General features: G+C 33.8%; 2 protein-coding genes across 2 annotated transcripts; both read left to right on the top strand.

Annotated features, from left to right (window-relative positions):
- Positions 1-10,617: 10,617 nt before the first annotated feature.
- Positions 10,618-12,377, top strand: LOC150092117 (uncharacterized; the record flags this gene model as incomplete). Its single annotated transcript, XM_090415295.1, has 1 exon — positions 10,618-12,377. A coding segment is annotated over one exon (1,760 nt), but the record flags the coding sequence as incomplete, so codon positions are not given.
- Positions 12,378-13,376: 999 nt separating this feature from the next.
- On the top strand, positions 13,377-14,708 carry LOC150092116 (uncharacterized). The gene is made up of 2 exons (XM_090415294.1): positions 13,377-13,509; positions 13,585-14,708. Exons 1-2 carry the CDS (start codon positions 13,377-13,379, stop codon positions 14,706-14,708), a joined length of 1,257 nt encoding a protein of 418 aa, XP_090271420.1.
- The last annotated feature ends 1,229 nt before the right edge of the window (positions 14,709-15,937 follow it).

Genomic DNA, 15,937 nt, shown 5'->3' with positions numbered 1-15,937 from the left:
TTTAAATCATTCTTTCATGCTCTCTACATCAGCTTGGTTAATTATTTCGTTACCCAACTTTGCATCATCAGCAAGCAACTGAATATCTTTCTTCAAGACATTGTCATTTATGTATGAATTAAACAATAGTGGTTCGAGCACAGAGCCATGAAACACACACCTCTCATACAGTACTTTTTGGTATCTCTCCATGAACTATTCTCTTACCATATCACCAATTTAATATTCATTCTCATTTGTTCTAATTTACGTACAAGTACGTGGTGTTATTGCTCTGGCTGTTTTCTCTGTTCATCCATTTCACACTAACTCCTGTTTTATAGTGAGTTCTTGCTGTCTTAATCAAATATTCGCCACTATCTTTTGATTTCTTCCATTGAATTTTTTTTTTACTCGTTATACTCCTTCAAGTTGATTGTCAAGTATTTTTAGTCTTCTGTGTGAAGAGTGGACACACCTCCTTTGATCTCATATGTTTCCTGCAACTGTCTGAGAAGTGGTATATCGTCTACCCTCTCATTATCCAACGTGGTTACCGAATTAATGACCCTTTCCACAGCATTACCACCATCACTAACTGCATGAAACAGAGTTATCTCGAAAATTCGAGAAATGCCGTTGATTTATTCTATCCTGATATTTCCTCCATCCAGTTTGATTCCACGATTTTGAAGTATTCAGACTTTTTTTTTTTATCTTTCCCCCGCTATGTGAAAGGTTTTTGTAAACTTGTAGTAATTTCATACCTTGCGTTCCCTAATTATGTTTACGTGTTGTTGATTGATATTATTATTCTGTTGGATTTTTAATTGATTTTGCAACCCAGAAACGGTGTTCCAGACTAGCGGAGATGGAAATTTTTGAAGCTACCTCAAACCCCCCACCCCCCAGGTTAGCTCTGCAAAATGAAATTCATCTCCAAAACGTTCGGGTTCAAACTAATGTCCTCTTCAAGATTCGAACTCATTTCTCTTTTCCAAATTCCAACTCATTTCTCTTTTCCTTTCCCCGTAGGACTGCCACCAATCTAATGAAAGATTTCAGAATAATGCGACATCTGAAAATACGATTTTAAAGATCTGAAATTCAAACAGTGAAAAAAGATTGGCAATTCACCAATCAGTACCATCTGATATTGTCAAACGGAATATACCTTTCCATTTAAGATGGCTAATAAATTGGAGACTGGTATTTCTGAGCAATTTAACATGAAGAATTTTCTTTCTTTCACCAACGTCTGAAGCATTGAAAGATGTAGGCGTTTAGTGTCGCGATTGAATTCTACGAATATCACATCAATCAACAGATGAGGGCTGGAAAGTTTCGAATACTTGTATATATTGTGTAATAAATGCTGATTGAACTATGCTAATGCGGATTGAAACGGATGCCATATGGACATGATTAGCTGTATTGCATTCATTTGGATATTCCTCCTTCAGATTTCTTTTTATCAACAACTGTAACACTAGCAGCTTGCAAAAATAACGAAGATAATTGAAATGGTTTAAAATTCATTATGAACAAGAACGTCATACAAAGGAAATATTTGCATAAACAAATTCTCAACATTGCTTCATTTTTGTTCCATTATTTTTAACGAAGTTTCGTCGTCACTATCACAACGGATGACGAAATGTGATCAAGACTTTCTTGTGCTGCCATCTGCTGTTTATTTCATGGAGTGACTAGCGCGTGCTGATTTGATAATGAAGAAAGTAAAGCTGGAAGTGCAACTGGTTTCGCCATCAGTGTCTTCAAGAGCATCCACTTGAAATGTCAAGAACTTCCAAGATCGAGAAAATTTAATCATTTCATTCATTTACTTGGTCAATGAGTTCTTTTGTGAAATGAATAGTTTAAGGAAAAGTAGAATAAACCTGAACATGCAGAACTTGAGAGAAATACAAAATAGCCCATGTATTGGCATTGAACGAATCCCGAATATATTCGAAAGAAGAGGAACCTCTTTTATTTCATTTACACGACAGGAATGAAGCATCATAACATAAGTCAAAAATAACAATCAGCAGAATATTTTAAAGAAATACTGTGAAAAGTACGAATGGTTTTAAATGATGCTATTTAAAATGATTTCGAATACTTTATGAGAATATTTGACCTGTTCCGCTTAATATTATGTGGAGTCTTATTTTTTTTTAAAATATCAATCAATATAGCGGTTTCATTCCTCTTCTGAAGCCTTTCTGTTGTTCATTCAATTCACCGCTTATGGCTGTTTCAATTTGTTTGTTAACGATGTTTAAAATAATTTTAGATGCATGGAATATTAGACATTTATTGTATATTTTGATTTTAAATTCTTTTGCTAATTCATATAGTTAATAAAGCAGTACAGGCATGAATGATTACCAACCTGGTTAGGAATACAAGAGAAATTATGAGGTACAATTATCTACGCAGGGCAAAGGGAATTCCAAATATTGTTATCTTTCTTATGGGTAAGAGGAAATGATATTATGAAAGCATATATTTAAGAAATGCTGCTGGTATGAGGGTAACCGAACCAAAGAAATAATTGCATTCGGGAGTGTTGATATTTTGCGAATGTTTTTTATCAGGTTGCAGCTGATTCATTTCCCGATGTGACACATATTTGTGAGCTTTGAGAAACGACCAGTAGGAAATAGAGGAACCAGAGACGCATGCAATATTGCAAAATCTCAATTGGAATTCTGCGATTTGACATTTTGCACCTGATGGCTTATCGCCTAATCTTCCCTTTGACTATGATGTGCAATTTACGTGTTAGATCTGGTAGAGTGGAAGGAAAGTGAGGTATTACCATTATTTAAAGAGAAATCCTTACCAGATGTTGAAAATTAGACTTTTAGTGAAGAGGGGATTTATGTTTTGAATATCCGATTAAAGACCGAATTCAAAAATTGTGATATCAGAATATGGTATGTTAGGGTGGGCATTATATTTGTGTACACAGAATGGATTGGGTGTTTGGTGAAATGGATAGGAAGATGGTTGTCAGAGAGAAATCAAAATAGTAATGTATGGTGGTGGTGTGCAGTCAGAGTTTAAGTTGGTGAACAGTGGGTGGTTGGTCGGTCGCAAAGCCCTTTGCGACCAACTTTTTAATTACTCTTTATACAAGAGTAATTAAAAATTATACATTTTTAATTATTATACACTTTATACATTACGATGGCTGATCTATCAATGTGGATTTTTGAACTTTCGGATGAAAAGGGTTCAACCTGTATATTATATTAATTGAATTTCACTTCTGGATATTGATCAGATTACAGATGTATAGTTGGTGGCTGATAGGAAAAAGAAATTCAGAGAAGCCTGTAACTAAATTAGCAAAACGGTTGAGATGGTTATTTGGATGCTTCAAAATGTGTTGAGTAGTGGAGATAAAGTAGTCATTATTCATCTTTAGAAAAGTTTCAAACGCCTGCATCTGGTGAAATGTTTCAGCATTGTTCCATATATCAAAAGTAGATGGAAGAATCTCCGGACTTCGAAGTTATGAGTAAATTCTGAGGGTTTATCAAATCACCACTGTCAGAAACGGGTGAAACCTAGTACTGTATAATTTTCTCTTTAAGAGTTGTTATTGGATAGCTTAATTTGCTAAACGTTTCTCTTAATCCACCAGTATTTGAAATTCACTATCATGTTAATAATTGGAATTCGTGGATTTCTGCAACGATTACATAACCATTGAAATAGTGACATTTTTCGCAATGCTCCGATATATGCGATAAGCATACAACTTTTGAATTCGCAATTATATTTTATTATCTACAAGTAAAAATTATATTATAATACTGTATTATACGGTAATCTATTATAATATTATACAGCTAACTAGAGTATACGGCATTAATCTTTAGAATATTCTAAACTTTGATAATAACATTCTGGTTCGTGTATACCTTTATATACAAAGACAAAATGTTATAAATATCAGAGGATAAACATAATTCTGAAGTGAAATGTGCCTGTTTGTCTTTTCCGATCCTTCACAATAAAAAAAAACTTTCGTGTTTTTTTTCGTACTTCATACGAATAAATAATAAAACAGTTGATAATAAAAGTATTGTGCCTAAGTAAAGAAAACAACTATTACTAATCAGTTGACTTTCTAAATACCCACTTGGTGTCCTTCAATCTCATCTGTTCGAGGTATCTTCTGGTACAATACTTTTCGGAAGTTGATTTTGTGAAAAACTTGACTAATATACTAATATTTAATGAAAAGTCCAACTAACAGCAATCCTTGATTAGTTAGAAATTATGCACTTCCTTATTATCTTTATAATTTAAGTTGTTGAATCCCTTAACATCTTTAGATGGTAAGAGTTTGCAGACTTCAGTTAAATCCAATCGTGCGTTATCTCTCTATTTGGCTATCGTCCTTTGTTCTTTTGTCATTGTCACCATTTCTTAATTTTTTTTTGTGTGTGTTTATCTTAATTCCGTAAACAGAGAACATCATTTATCTTAAAGAACATCGGCCTTAAAACTGTTCAATCACAGCTAATGCAGCTGTCATACAGAGCATTTCATGTGTACGTTACGTACCGTCAACCGTTCAATTCTGCTCGGTGACTGGAATCAAACTTTTCCCCGCTTCGGGCGGTCTTGTACATTGAATGCAAATGCCTTTCCCATAGCTCTCCAATGCTTGCTGTGGTTCACATGAATTTCCGAATAGCAGGCAGTCCTCTTCCTCACTAGTAAACCTTTTTACTGTACTATTCAAGTTGCTTGTCCTGTCGGCATTTCAAACCACAATCGAGTTTTGATTTTTCTCCCATTGAGCAACATTCACGAAGATCCTCATCCATGTGAAATGCCAAATGGACCATCTTTATTGTGGTTTGACCTCATGTCTCTGCTTTTATTAAATGCGTTAGAACACTTTTTATTTGTATACAAGCATTTATTTCTGGTTTCAATTCAAATTGTCTCTCCACCTTTTCCTAGGTAGGAGCTACATGATAAACAGCATGGGGAAAGGGGAATATAATTGCAACACCACATGCAGCCCACTAATGAACACAGATTAGATTTAATCTGTGTTCATTATTATCCGTGGTGCGCAAACACCACGGCGCTTGGCCGCACGAAGGAAGACTTGGTTTCGAGTCTTGTCGGCAACTAGAGGAAATTTTTCTAAGCCTTTTTTCGACCGGATCCCGTGTTAGTCGATCTCTGGCACGGGCAAGCGGGTTTTTCCTCCCGGAAACTCGGGTTTTTCGTCCCGTAAACTCAAGAAAATCGACCGTAGAACCCACATTATTTCAGACATTAAATATATTGTGTTACGGACCACGAGATGGCGGCACATTTGAGCCGTCTCTCTTCACTGTTTACCGTTTAATTAGTGATAGCCTTGGGCCATCTATCTCTGATTGGTACCAGTGGAGATTGAACTGCCCACTCAATCTGCAAAGTTAGATAGGACTAAATGGCCTCGCCTACTCGCCTTCTACGGGAATATAAAGGAGTTAGCTGATTTTTTTTTTTTTAACATATAAAGGTTTCTAACGGAACTCTTTTTTTTACAGTATACTTTTTGGTCATAGTGCGATGATTCGTTCGTGGATTCGTACGAATCATCTTCGAATCTCAGAATACTTGTACATTTTACAGAATGTAAGTGGTCCTCGCAACATGCTTATTTATTCCTCTGTACACTGAAATTGTTGGTTGCTATCGTTTTTATGGGGTGGTTGGAGAGGACACTGAATGTGAAATAAAAGGATTTTAAAAAATGCAAGAGGAAGAACGACTTTTATTTTTCTATAAATAATATGACCTTTTAGTTGGCAGTACGCTTTTTGAAATACCGAAACGAAGAAGCTGTACATGAAAATCGCCAAGAGATGTTCCACGAAAACAGATTAATTACATACTGGTCAAGAATTGATACAAAAACCAACTCAGATCATACTATAGTCACCCAGGAGCTGAAATAGAGAGTGACTAAACATTAGTTATTGCAAAATATAAAGAAAGTGAGAAAATACATTGAATAAGCAGAGAATAAAATAGAATATTGAAACACTGCAACCCATATATAAAAAAAAAAGAATTTTAAAAAGAGATTGCATGCAAATAACAGTGAACAAGACGACGTCATCAAGGAAATAAATAAAATTAACTTGCAAATTGTTTAATAGAGACATACGTGTTAAATATTTCGATGTACATTTTTTTTTTTTTCCCATTCAGGGAGAAGACAGAAAAGCTGGTAATATTTAAATTCTGAATACAAGTATGAGTCGTGCATAATGCATATAATATCACGTGGGTTGATAGCATCTATCCACTAGTAGGAAACACTATTACTTAATAGATACAGTGAACCCTTGATAGAGAAATTATTTGACGTTTATCATCCCCTTCCCAGATTACAAATCTAATGTTAAAAGGATCCTCATTGCCTTCCTTAAAGGAACATCTGAACTAGCAGCAAGGAACTTTCACAGATATAGTTTGTGCAAACAATTAGCCAGAAAGTTGTATTTTTTGTACAACCTATCAAAGATATTTTATCACCTTTATCGTTGCCTAGTGTTTAAGAAACACCCTGTTCTTGTCATATTTGCTGCTATGGACAGATTGGCCGTTTCGGTAATATTAGAATTTGAAGACCATCATGCTTATATAAGATATTTTGAAGGTTCAGGCCTTGTCATGCAGTCAACACTAGATACGGAGTTCACTGGAACCGTAAAAAGATGCTAAACAAGAGTAGGTTGAAATTTGATTGTCTATTTTTTTGATTAAGCGAAGCTCTATGCCACCGTCCTAATCTTAATTGGAAAGACTGTATGCCTGTTTCTAAGTTGCGAGAAGTGATTTCTGTTAATTGATTGTAATTTTTAATGTTTTATGTAATTATATCTAATAAAGGAGTTTATTATATTTTTCTAAACGAATTTATTAATATTTCTTAATTAATTATGTATCTATTCCTAGGCCTCTGATCTATATTAGTGTTTCCTTCTCTTGGATAGCTGCGATGTTATACGTATGCTGTACGAATCATTCTTGTATTGAGAATATTAAATGTTTTTACCAGTTTTTCTGTCTTCTCCCCGAACGAAGTTTTTGATATATTGAGCGAAATATAATGAAGTAATAAATTATATTTAGTTTCCTCTTGCATTATTCAAAACCTATAGAAATAAATAAAAGATCAGCACAAAAAGTGTTAAGATTTACAAAATTACCACTGTGAATCCCTTATTACTACAAATAAATTACTTCAGTTAACAGAAGAACGATATAAAGGCAAGTAAAAGAAAATTGTGGAAAGCAAGGAACACTGACGAAGACTACGAAGCAAAATTAAGTAAAGCAAGGAACACTAATGAAGACTACGAAGCAAAATTGAGGAAAGCTTCAAAGAAACAGCAAAGGAGAAGTGGACAAAGTAACATAAAGAAGTTAAATATAAACTAAAATGAGAAAAAATGGTGATAAGCAATATCGAATAATTGCTGCTCACACCTGTCTGTCCCGAAACAAAAAAAAGTAAAGGAGGACGAGATAAAAAAAAAAAAAGAGAGGAAAGTTACTGGTAACTTTCCTCTTTTTTAACAGATAGATAGTAGAAAGTGAGAGAGTAAGAAGGAATTTTTTGAAGACATACTGTGAAGAAATCATGAATAGTGAACTTTCCGAACAAGAAATCATGCACCACAGAACCACATGAAGAAATTTAAAGAGAGACTAATGAATTTTCTATCTGTAACACTGATGTGTGCAACAGATGAAATGCCTGCTGAAATTGTAAGAATTATTGTGTAGCGTCTGCTGGATTTCGTCTTACCAGATTCCCGTTTGATAGATTAGGGTTATAGATAAGTATTCGATTTCTAGGAAAGTTGTAGCTGTATTAGCTGAGAATCGACAGGATTTAAAATAGTTGTTAAAGAGAGTGGATGAGGTTTCATCTCATCATTAACTCTATAAAGTAATACAAAAACTAAAATAATGGTAACTGTGTCAAAAATAAATAAATAAAAAGGAATATGAAATAATTGTCATTCCAGGTAAAAATAACATCACAGGTAACCAAGTAATATCGCTCATATCTTGGAGGAATTATCCAAGATGACCGAAGATGTACGCTGAAAATACCAATAAGAAGAATTACAATGGCAAAATAAGTATTAAAGAAAAAATTATTTAATGCAAGTAAGATTAGTAAAGACATGGAGAAAAGAAAACTAACGAATAAATTTTGTAAGAAATAGAACAATCGAGTATTGAAGACAGTCATCTTGTGGAACATATGAATGGAGACAATGAATGGATTATAGAGGTGTTGGAAGGAGAGAAACCTGAGATAAGAAGAACACAGCCGAAATACACCTTAGAAGAAGTGTTTACATTAGTCGTAAGAGAAAAGCCAGAAAGAGGGTGATCTGGAGGAGGAATCACTGCATATCCACAGAGTTTATCACTTAGAATGATGTAGAAAAGTAAATCCAAAGAAATAAGAACAGAGTACAATATCAACAGAAGAATGGGTGTTCATGCTCTCTACAGCTGTAAATCACAATTGTTCGTCTAATAATAATTGACACACAACCAACTGAATAAAATGGTATTGTTAAGAAATTCGCTCCTGGCTTGAAAAGCCATTTTTAAACTTTGACCTTTATTTCGCAGTTTCCATGTTTGCAAGAAATACGTTCATATCCAACTTCATTCTCAGAGTTATTCCTGACTGTATGTTCAACTTCAGAATATAATACAGCCCCATGGCTCTCTGCTTAGCTTATTATTCTGTGATGATGCGTTTCAGGTTTCTTTACACAATCATCATTTTAAGAGTGATAATACTGTTATTTTCCATTGAAAGTTTTACCGTTAGTTTTGTTTTCACTATTCATCACAAATATTAAATTTCTAGAGTAAATTTCATATATTAATTGCGATTAAATATTAGTTAATATGTTGAGAAATTAGCATTAATTACGTGATTTCTCTTTGCAGATTGTGAATAGGTTTACTGCCATTCGACATTTTGCTTACAAATGCATTTAAAACCAAGCTAATAAATCATATTGTATAAGACTATTATGTTGTAGTAAACATTTCATGCTGGATTTGCGATATAAGAATCAAATATTTCCGAAGAGGTTACTCTTCTAGTAGCGTAACGGAAAATCATCAAATAAGAATGGAATTGACGACCCAAATTCAAAAAACAATGAGTAAATCTCCTCCTACAAAAACGGATTAGTCGCATTTCGTATTAAAATATCTTAACTGAGAAGAAAATCGGGAAAAGTATTTCGTTTGTGCGTCATCCAAGACACAGTTCGTATTTCAGAGTATTACTTGACATCAGAAAAAGCACAATAATCAGTCAGATAAAAAAAAAAGTATGTGCAAAGTATTCCAAAAATCCTTTTAAGCGATCAGATCAACTTAAAACGCACGAGACAAATCACAACATTCAAACAATAATAGACTTCAGAGGTAAACAGCCATGCTAAAAATATAGGAAAAACTTTCATCGTCATGAAAGCATAAAAGGGCACCAGAAAATGCACGTGGAAGAAGGGAAAATGTTTCTTCTGTACGACATTTCAGAAGAATTTCTTTGATTCAGTAAATCTTCGGGAGCATCTCAAAATGCACTCAGACGAGAAGCTATTTTTATGTGAAAATCACACCAAGACCTTTTCCTCGTTTACACGCCTGAAGAGGCACAAGTGTACAGTGAACTGCAATGAAAATCTGTTGACATGTGAAATATGCGACAGACTGTTTTCCAGCTGAGATTATTTGAAGATATACAAACTTGTGCTTCACATCAGACACCGTTTCAATTCCGAAAAATGCAATAAAACATCACTTACAATCCTGTCTTCAAAGACATAAAGCTGGATGATACTGGGAAACATTTTCATTTTTCCAAATGTAAAAAAGTTTCCTATTTTAGTTCTCTTGAGGTTCATTTCAGAAAGTTGACACTACAAACTTTTCCCGATTAAATTACCAGACATAGAGAACACAAATACAACAGACCACAAAACCATGTGCAAAGTTCCTAGTGGAGAAACCCAGTTTCCTCTGAATGAAGTGGCAAATCATTTCCTTCAAAGGCCTTTCTTTAAACACATTTCGCTATTGACACGAATGAGAGGCCTTTTCAATCAAAATATTCCACAAGACATTTGCTCTCTTTCTCTCAGAAACTATAACACAAAAGAGTTTTTGTGCCCTTGCAGGAGAAACCTTTCATCTCATAAATGATAAATATATGACAGCCTTTTATGATAAACTAAAGCTTTTGTTTCACATCAGAAGGATTCACAGGAAAGAGAAGTCGTTTGAATATGGAATTTGTAGGAAATCATATGGCTATACACAAAGCTTTAAAAAGCATCTCAGATCTCACACTAAAAATCCTTTTAATTATTATACTTACAAACGCACAAAGATCTTCATGCACTCACTGAAGAAAATTTTTTCTTACAAAACACGTGGCGAACAATATTCCCAATAATAAAAACCACATCAAGCGGCAAACTAAAGAAGATTATTTGTTTGCAATCGAAATGTGTTAAAAGAAATTCTTCGATCTGAAAAGTTATGTAACAGTGCATACTAGTGAGAAACCCTTTTCATGCGAAAATTGCAACAAGAATTTTGAAAAGAGTTCGCATCTAAAAAGTCATCTAAGACTACACAATAAACCTTTTCTTTGTGAAATTTGCAGCAAAAAATTTTCAACGAGTCACTCTCTAAAACGTCATCTCAGTGTGCATACTGGTGAGAAACCCTTTTCATGTGATATTTGCAAAAAGAATTTTGCAAACAATTCACATCTAAAAAGTCACATAAGAGTGCATACTGGTGAGAAACTCTTTTCATGTGATATTTGCAAAGAGAATTTTGCAAACAATTCACATCTAAAAAATCACATAAGAGTGCATACTGGCGAGAAACCCTTTTCATGTGATATTTGCAATAAGATGTTTTCACAGAGTGGAATTCTGAAAACTCACCTCAGAGTGCATACTGGTGAGAAACCCTTTTCATGCGAAATTTGCAACAAGATGTTTTCACATAGTGGCAATCTGAAAAGTCACCTCAGATTGCATACTGGTGAGAAACCCTTTTCATGCGAATTTTGCAACAAGAATTTTGCAACGAATTCAAATCTAAAATGTCATCTAAAACTACACACTGAGCCTGGTGAGAAACCCTTTTCATGTGAAATTTGCAACAAGAATTTTGCAAAGAATTCACAACTAAGATGTCACATAAGAGTGCATACCGGTGAGAAACCCTTTTCATGTGATATTTGCAATAAGATGTTTTCACAGAGTGGCAATCTGAAAAGTCACCTCAAAGTGCATACTGGTGAGAAACCCTTTTCGTGCGAAATTTGCAACAAGATGTTTTCACAGAGTGGCAATCTGAAAATTCACCTCAGATTGCATACTGGTGAGAAACCCTTTTCATGCGAAATTTGCAACAAGAATTTTGCAATGTATTCATATCTAAAAAGTCATCTAAAACTACACACTGAGTCTGGTGAGAAACTTTTTCTTTGTGAAATTTGCAACAAAAAATTTTCACGGGATTCATATCTAAAAAGTCATCTCAGAATGCATACTGGTGTGAAACCCTTTTCATGCGAAATTTGCAACAAGAATTTTGCAAAGAATTCACATCTAAAAAATCATCTAAAACTCCACACTGATGAGAAAGCTTTTCTTTGTGAAATTTGCAACAAGAAATTTTCAAACAGTTCAAATATGAAATGTCATCATCTAAGAATTCACAGTAGTGAGAGACCTTTTCTATGCAAAATTTGCAACAAAAAATTTTTATATTGTTACGATCTGAAAAGTCACCTAAGAGTGCATACTGGTGAGAAACCCTTCTCATGCAAAATTTGTAACAAGATGTTTTCACGAAGTTCCAATCTAAAAAGTCACATAGGAGTGCATACTGGTAAGATACCCTTTTCATGTGAAATTTGCAACAAGATGTTTTTACACAGTAGCAGTTTGAAAAAACATGTAAGAGTGCATACTGGTGAGAAACCCTTTTCATGCAAAATATGCAACAAGATGTTTTCATACAGTTCGAGTTTGAAATGTCATCTAAGAGTGCATACTGGTGAGAAACCTTTTTCATGCGAAATTTGCACCAAGGCGTTTTCAAAGAGTTCGAATCTGAAAATTCATCATCTAAGAGTGCATACCGGTGAGAAACCTTTCATGAGAAATTTGCAACAAGAAATTTTCACGGATCTGAAAAGTCACCTAAGAAGAGAGCATACTACAAGAGTCCTCATGACAGCAGTTGCATTTTTCTATGCAGCCGTGATACTTTATGTTCTCTATTAAACACTACACAGTAAGTCAGCAGGCCTATGGGGGTAAGTGAAATTGTCATTTTTTCTCTATTAATATTTAATAATAAACGATGCAATTTTCCCATCTTCTAAATATTTCCATATAGAGTTAAAACGATTTCTTTCAATTTAAAAGAGAAACGATTTCTTTCAATTTAAAAGAGGAGGGGGACACTTGTTATGAGTTTATATCTCTATTTTTTTTACTCTCGAGGATGAGGAACATTTCTAGGAACATTTCTATTATATCAGTCCAATCATCAGGATTTTTTTCAATTTATAATTTTCCCATGTTCTAAATATTTCCATATAGAGAAAGATCTAAATATTTTCACGATTTTTTTGAATTTATTAGAAAATCAGCATTCAATTATATCAGTTTAACAAAAGAAGTTCATAATAGCAGTTGTAATTCTCTATTAAACTGACTTATGCAATGTCTAATCTAAATTAAAAAAGACATAAATGCTATTACCTCTAATTTCTCTTTACAGTGAAAAGGTTTGTTCTTCTATTGATGTAATGGAAAAGAATAAAATTGTTCTATGAGAAATTTTCAACAAGATTATCCTGGAAAAGAATGAAATTGTTCTATGAGAAATTTTCAACAAGATTATCCTGGAAAAGAATGAAATTGATCCTGGAAAAGAATGAAATTGTTCTATGAGAAATTTTCAACAAGATTATCCTGGAAAAGAATGAAATTGTTCTATGAGAAATTTTCAAAAAGATATTTTCCATGTCTAAAGAGTCATCTGAAAGTGCACACCGGTGAGAAACACCTTTTCTTTGTGTAATTTACGACAAAAAGTTTTCAAACAGTTCAACACTGAAATGCTTTACATTGATGAAAAACCTTTTCTTTGTGAAATTTGCAACAAAAAGTTGCAATCTTAAAAAGTCACGAAACCATTTATGCGAAATTTGGAACAAAATGTTTTCATGCAGTTCAAGACAGAAAAATCATCTCTAAGAAAATTTGGACAAAAAAATGTTTTTACGCAGTTCAAGACTGAAAAATGATCTAAGAGTGCAGTTCAAAAAGAAACCATTTTCATGTGAAATTTGCAACAAGATGTTTTCATACAGTTCGAATCTGAAAACTCACCTAAGAGTGCATACTGGTGAGAAACCCTTTTCATGCGAAATTTGCAACAAGAATTTTTTACTGAGTTCGCATCTAAAAAATCATCAAAAAGTACACACTGGTGAAAAACCTTTTCTTTGTAAAATTTGCAATAAGAAATTTTCCGTCCATGCGAATCTGAAATGCCATCAAAGAGTTCACAGTGATGAGAAACCTTTTCTATGCAAAATTTGCAACAAAAAGTTTTTGCATAGTGGCAATTTGAAGTGTCACCTAAGAGTGCATACTAGAGAGAAACCCTTTTCATGCAAAATTTGCAACAAGAATTTTTCACAGAGTTCCAATCTAAAAATTCACCTAAGAGTGCATACTAACGAGAAACCCTTTTCATGCGAAATTTGCAAGAAGAATTTTTCACACAGTTGCAATCTAAAAAGTCACCGAAGAATGCATACTGGTGAGAGACCTTTTTCATGCGAAATTTGCCATAAAAATTTTTTTCGGAGATGTTATCTAAAAAATCACCAAAGTGTGCATACTAATGAGAAACCCTTTTCATGCGAAATTTGCAAAAAGAATTTTTCACTGAGAGGTAATCTAAAAATTCACCTAAGAGTGCATACAAATGAGAAACCCTTTTCATGCGAAATTTGCAACAAGAATTTTTCACTGAAAGGTAATCTAAAAATTCACCTAAGTCTGCATACAAATGAGAAACCTTTTTCATGCGAAATTTGCATGAAGAATTTTTCACTGAAAGGTAATCTAAAAATTCACCAAAGAGTGCACACGAATGAGAAACCTTTTTCATGCGAAATTTGCAAGAAGAATTTTTCACAGATTTCCAATCTAAAAACTCACCTAAAAGTGCATACTAGTGAGAAACCCTTTTCATGCAAAATTTGCAAGAAGAATTTTTCACAGAGTTCCAATCTAAAAACTCACCTAAGAGTGCATACTAGTGAGAAACCTTTTTCATGCGAAATTTGCAAGAAGAATTTTTCACTGAATTACAATCTAAAAACTCACCTAAGAGTGCATACTAGTGAGAAACCTTTTTCATGCAAAATTTGCAAGAAGAATTTTTCACAGAGAGTAAATTTAAAAGGTCATGTAAAAAAGTGCATTCTAGTGAAGACATTTCGAGTTTGGAAAGACATCTACGAGTTCATATTGTTGAGAAACCTTTCACTTGTACTGTGTCTAGCTCTAGTTTTCGGCTATACAGATCCATAAATAGTACCAGAAAAGTTTTTTTCGTGTAAAATGTAAACAATTTTCTGAATAAGGCTATCTTAAAAATCATATGAAAAGGCATAGCAGAGATTACTCCTTCACGTGCAATATCTCACACAAAGAATTTCTCGACTCGTCTCATTTGAAATGACACGAAAGTTTTCACACCAAAGAGAAACTTTTTTCGTGTGAAATTTACAGGAGATCTTCTGACAGTTCGAGTCTGAATAGACATCTAAGAGTACATACTGATGAGAACCCTTTCACTTTCACAACGTGCGGGAAAACATTTTCGAGAAAGGAACTTATGGTGACCGACTGAAGAATTCAACACAGCTAATGAGTGCTGGGTGAACATTTTGCCTTGATATGTACAATTATATTATGCATTTATCTAAGTCGCCCTTTTAAGCACAACTTAAAAGTGTTCGTTGTGAATTGGTTTATTATTTTTTTTCGAAAATAATTAATCCAAGTGAGTGGCACTGCTTTTCCAAGTGTCACTTGAGTTTTAAAAGTATCATTTCGTGGACTGAAGGAAAATTCATCATAAATTTATAAAAACAGTGCGAACGAATGGGTTTTAATATCACACAAAAATTGAACCCTTGTAATCATTCTTTAGTGCTATGCGTTGAAGAAAGTTTTGGTATTGGGAACCTGCTGACATCAAGCATGGATTTTCTAGTCACTTGAATGGCTCAAAATTTTTTTCCCTTAATTTTTGCTGCTAATTTAGAAATAAACTTCTCTTGAAGGAATGGATACACTGTATTCGTAACTGACTACCTGCGATTTTCTTTTTCTTTTTTTTAATGGTATTCGGTCGGTTCCTCGCATGTTTACATTAAATCGATGGCTATGCAGTTGACTGTGAAAAGAGAACAAAAAGCTGTTTCAAAGAGGTGTTTGAAGAACTTAGTTTTTTCCTACAAGCACTAGGAAAATGAAAAATTGCAGATCACTCTGATTATATACATACTAATATCTAGTAACCAGGACAAGTTTCCACCAAAATGTTTTGAAGTGTAGCCATACCACCCTCGTCCTTTTAAGATCGTATGTTTCAAATCCATCAGAGTAGAAAAGAACAAGAAAGTAACGACAGCTGGAAAACAGCAGCAGCTAGTATGAGGCAATGCCCAACTTCAATGTAAGTTTTCAGATTTTTTCATCATAAATATCAGAGGGCTTTTTCAGTAACTTTTTAAATGAATAAAATTTCAGTT

This window comes from Typopeltis vanoorti, unplaced genomic scaffold (genome assembly GCF_054136105.1).
Source record: "Typopeltis vanoorti isolate ZY-2024b unplaced genomic scaffold, IOZ_Tvanoo_1.0 HiC_scaffold_591, whole genome shotgun sequence".
Lineage (NCBI taxonomy): Eukaryota > Metazoa > Arthropoda > Arachnida > Uropygi > Thelyphonidae > Typopeltis > Typopeltis vanoorti.
The sequence above is the reverse complement of the archived record's forward strand: the minus strand, read 5'-3'. Positions and strand labels throughout refer to the sequence as shown.

Bases quoted from the DNA above. Each gene is read 5' to 3' on its own strand.
- LOC150092116 (XM_090415294.1), top strand. From the start codon at position 13,377: ATGTTTTTACGCAGTTCAAGACTGAAAAATGATCTAAGAGTGCAGTTC. The intron at 13,510-13,584 runs GTGAGAAACCCT...ATCATCAAAAAG, and splicing joins TCACCTAAGAGTGCATACTG to TACACACTGGTGAAAAACCT.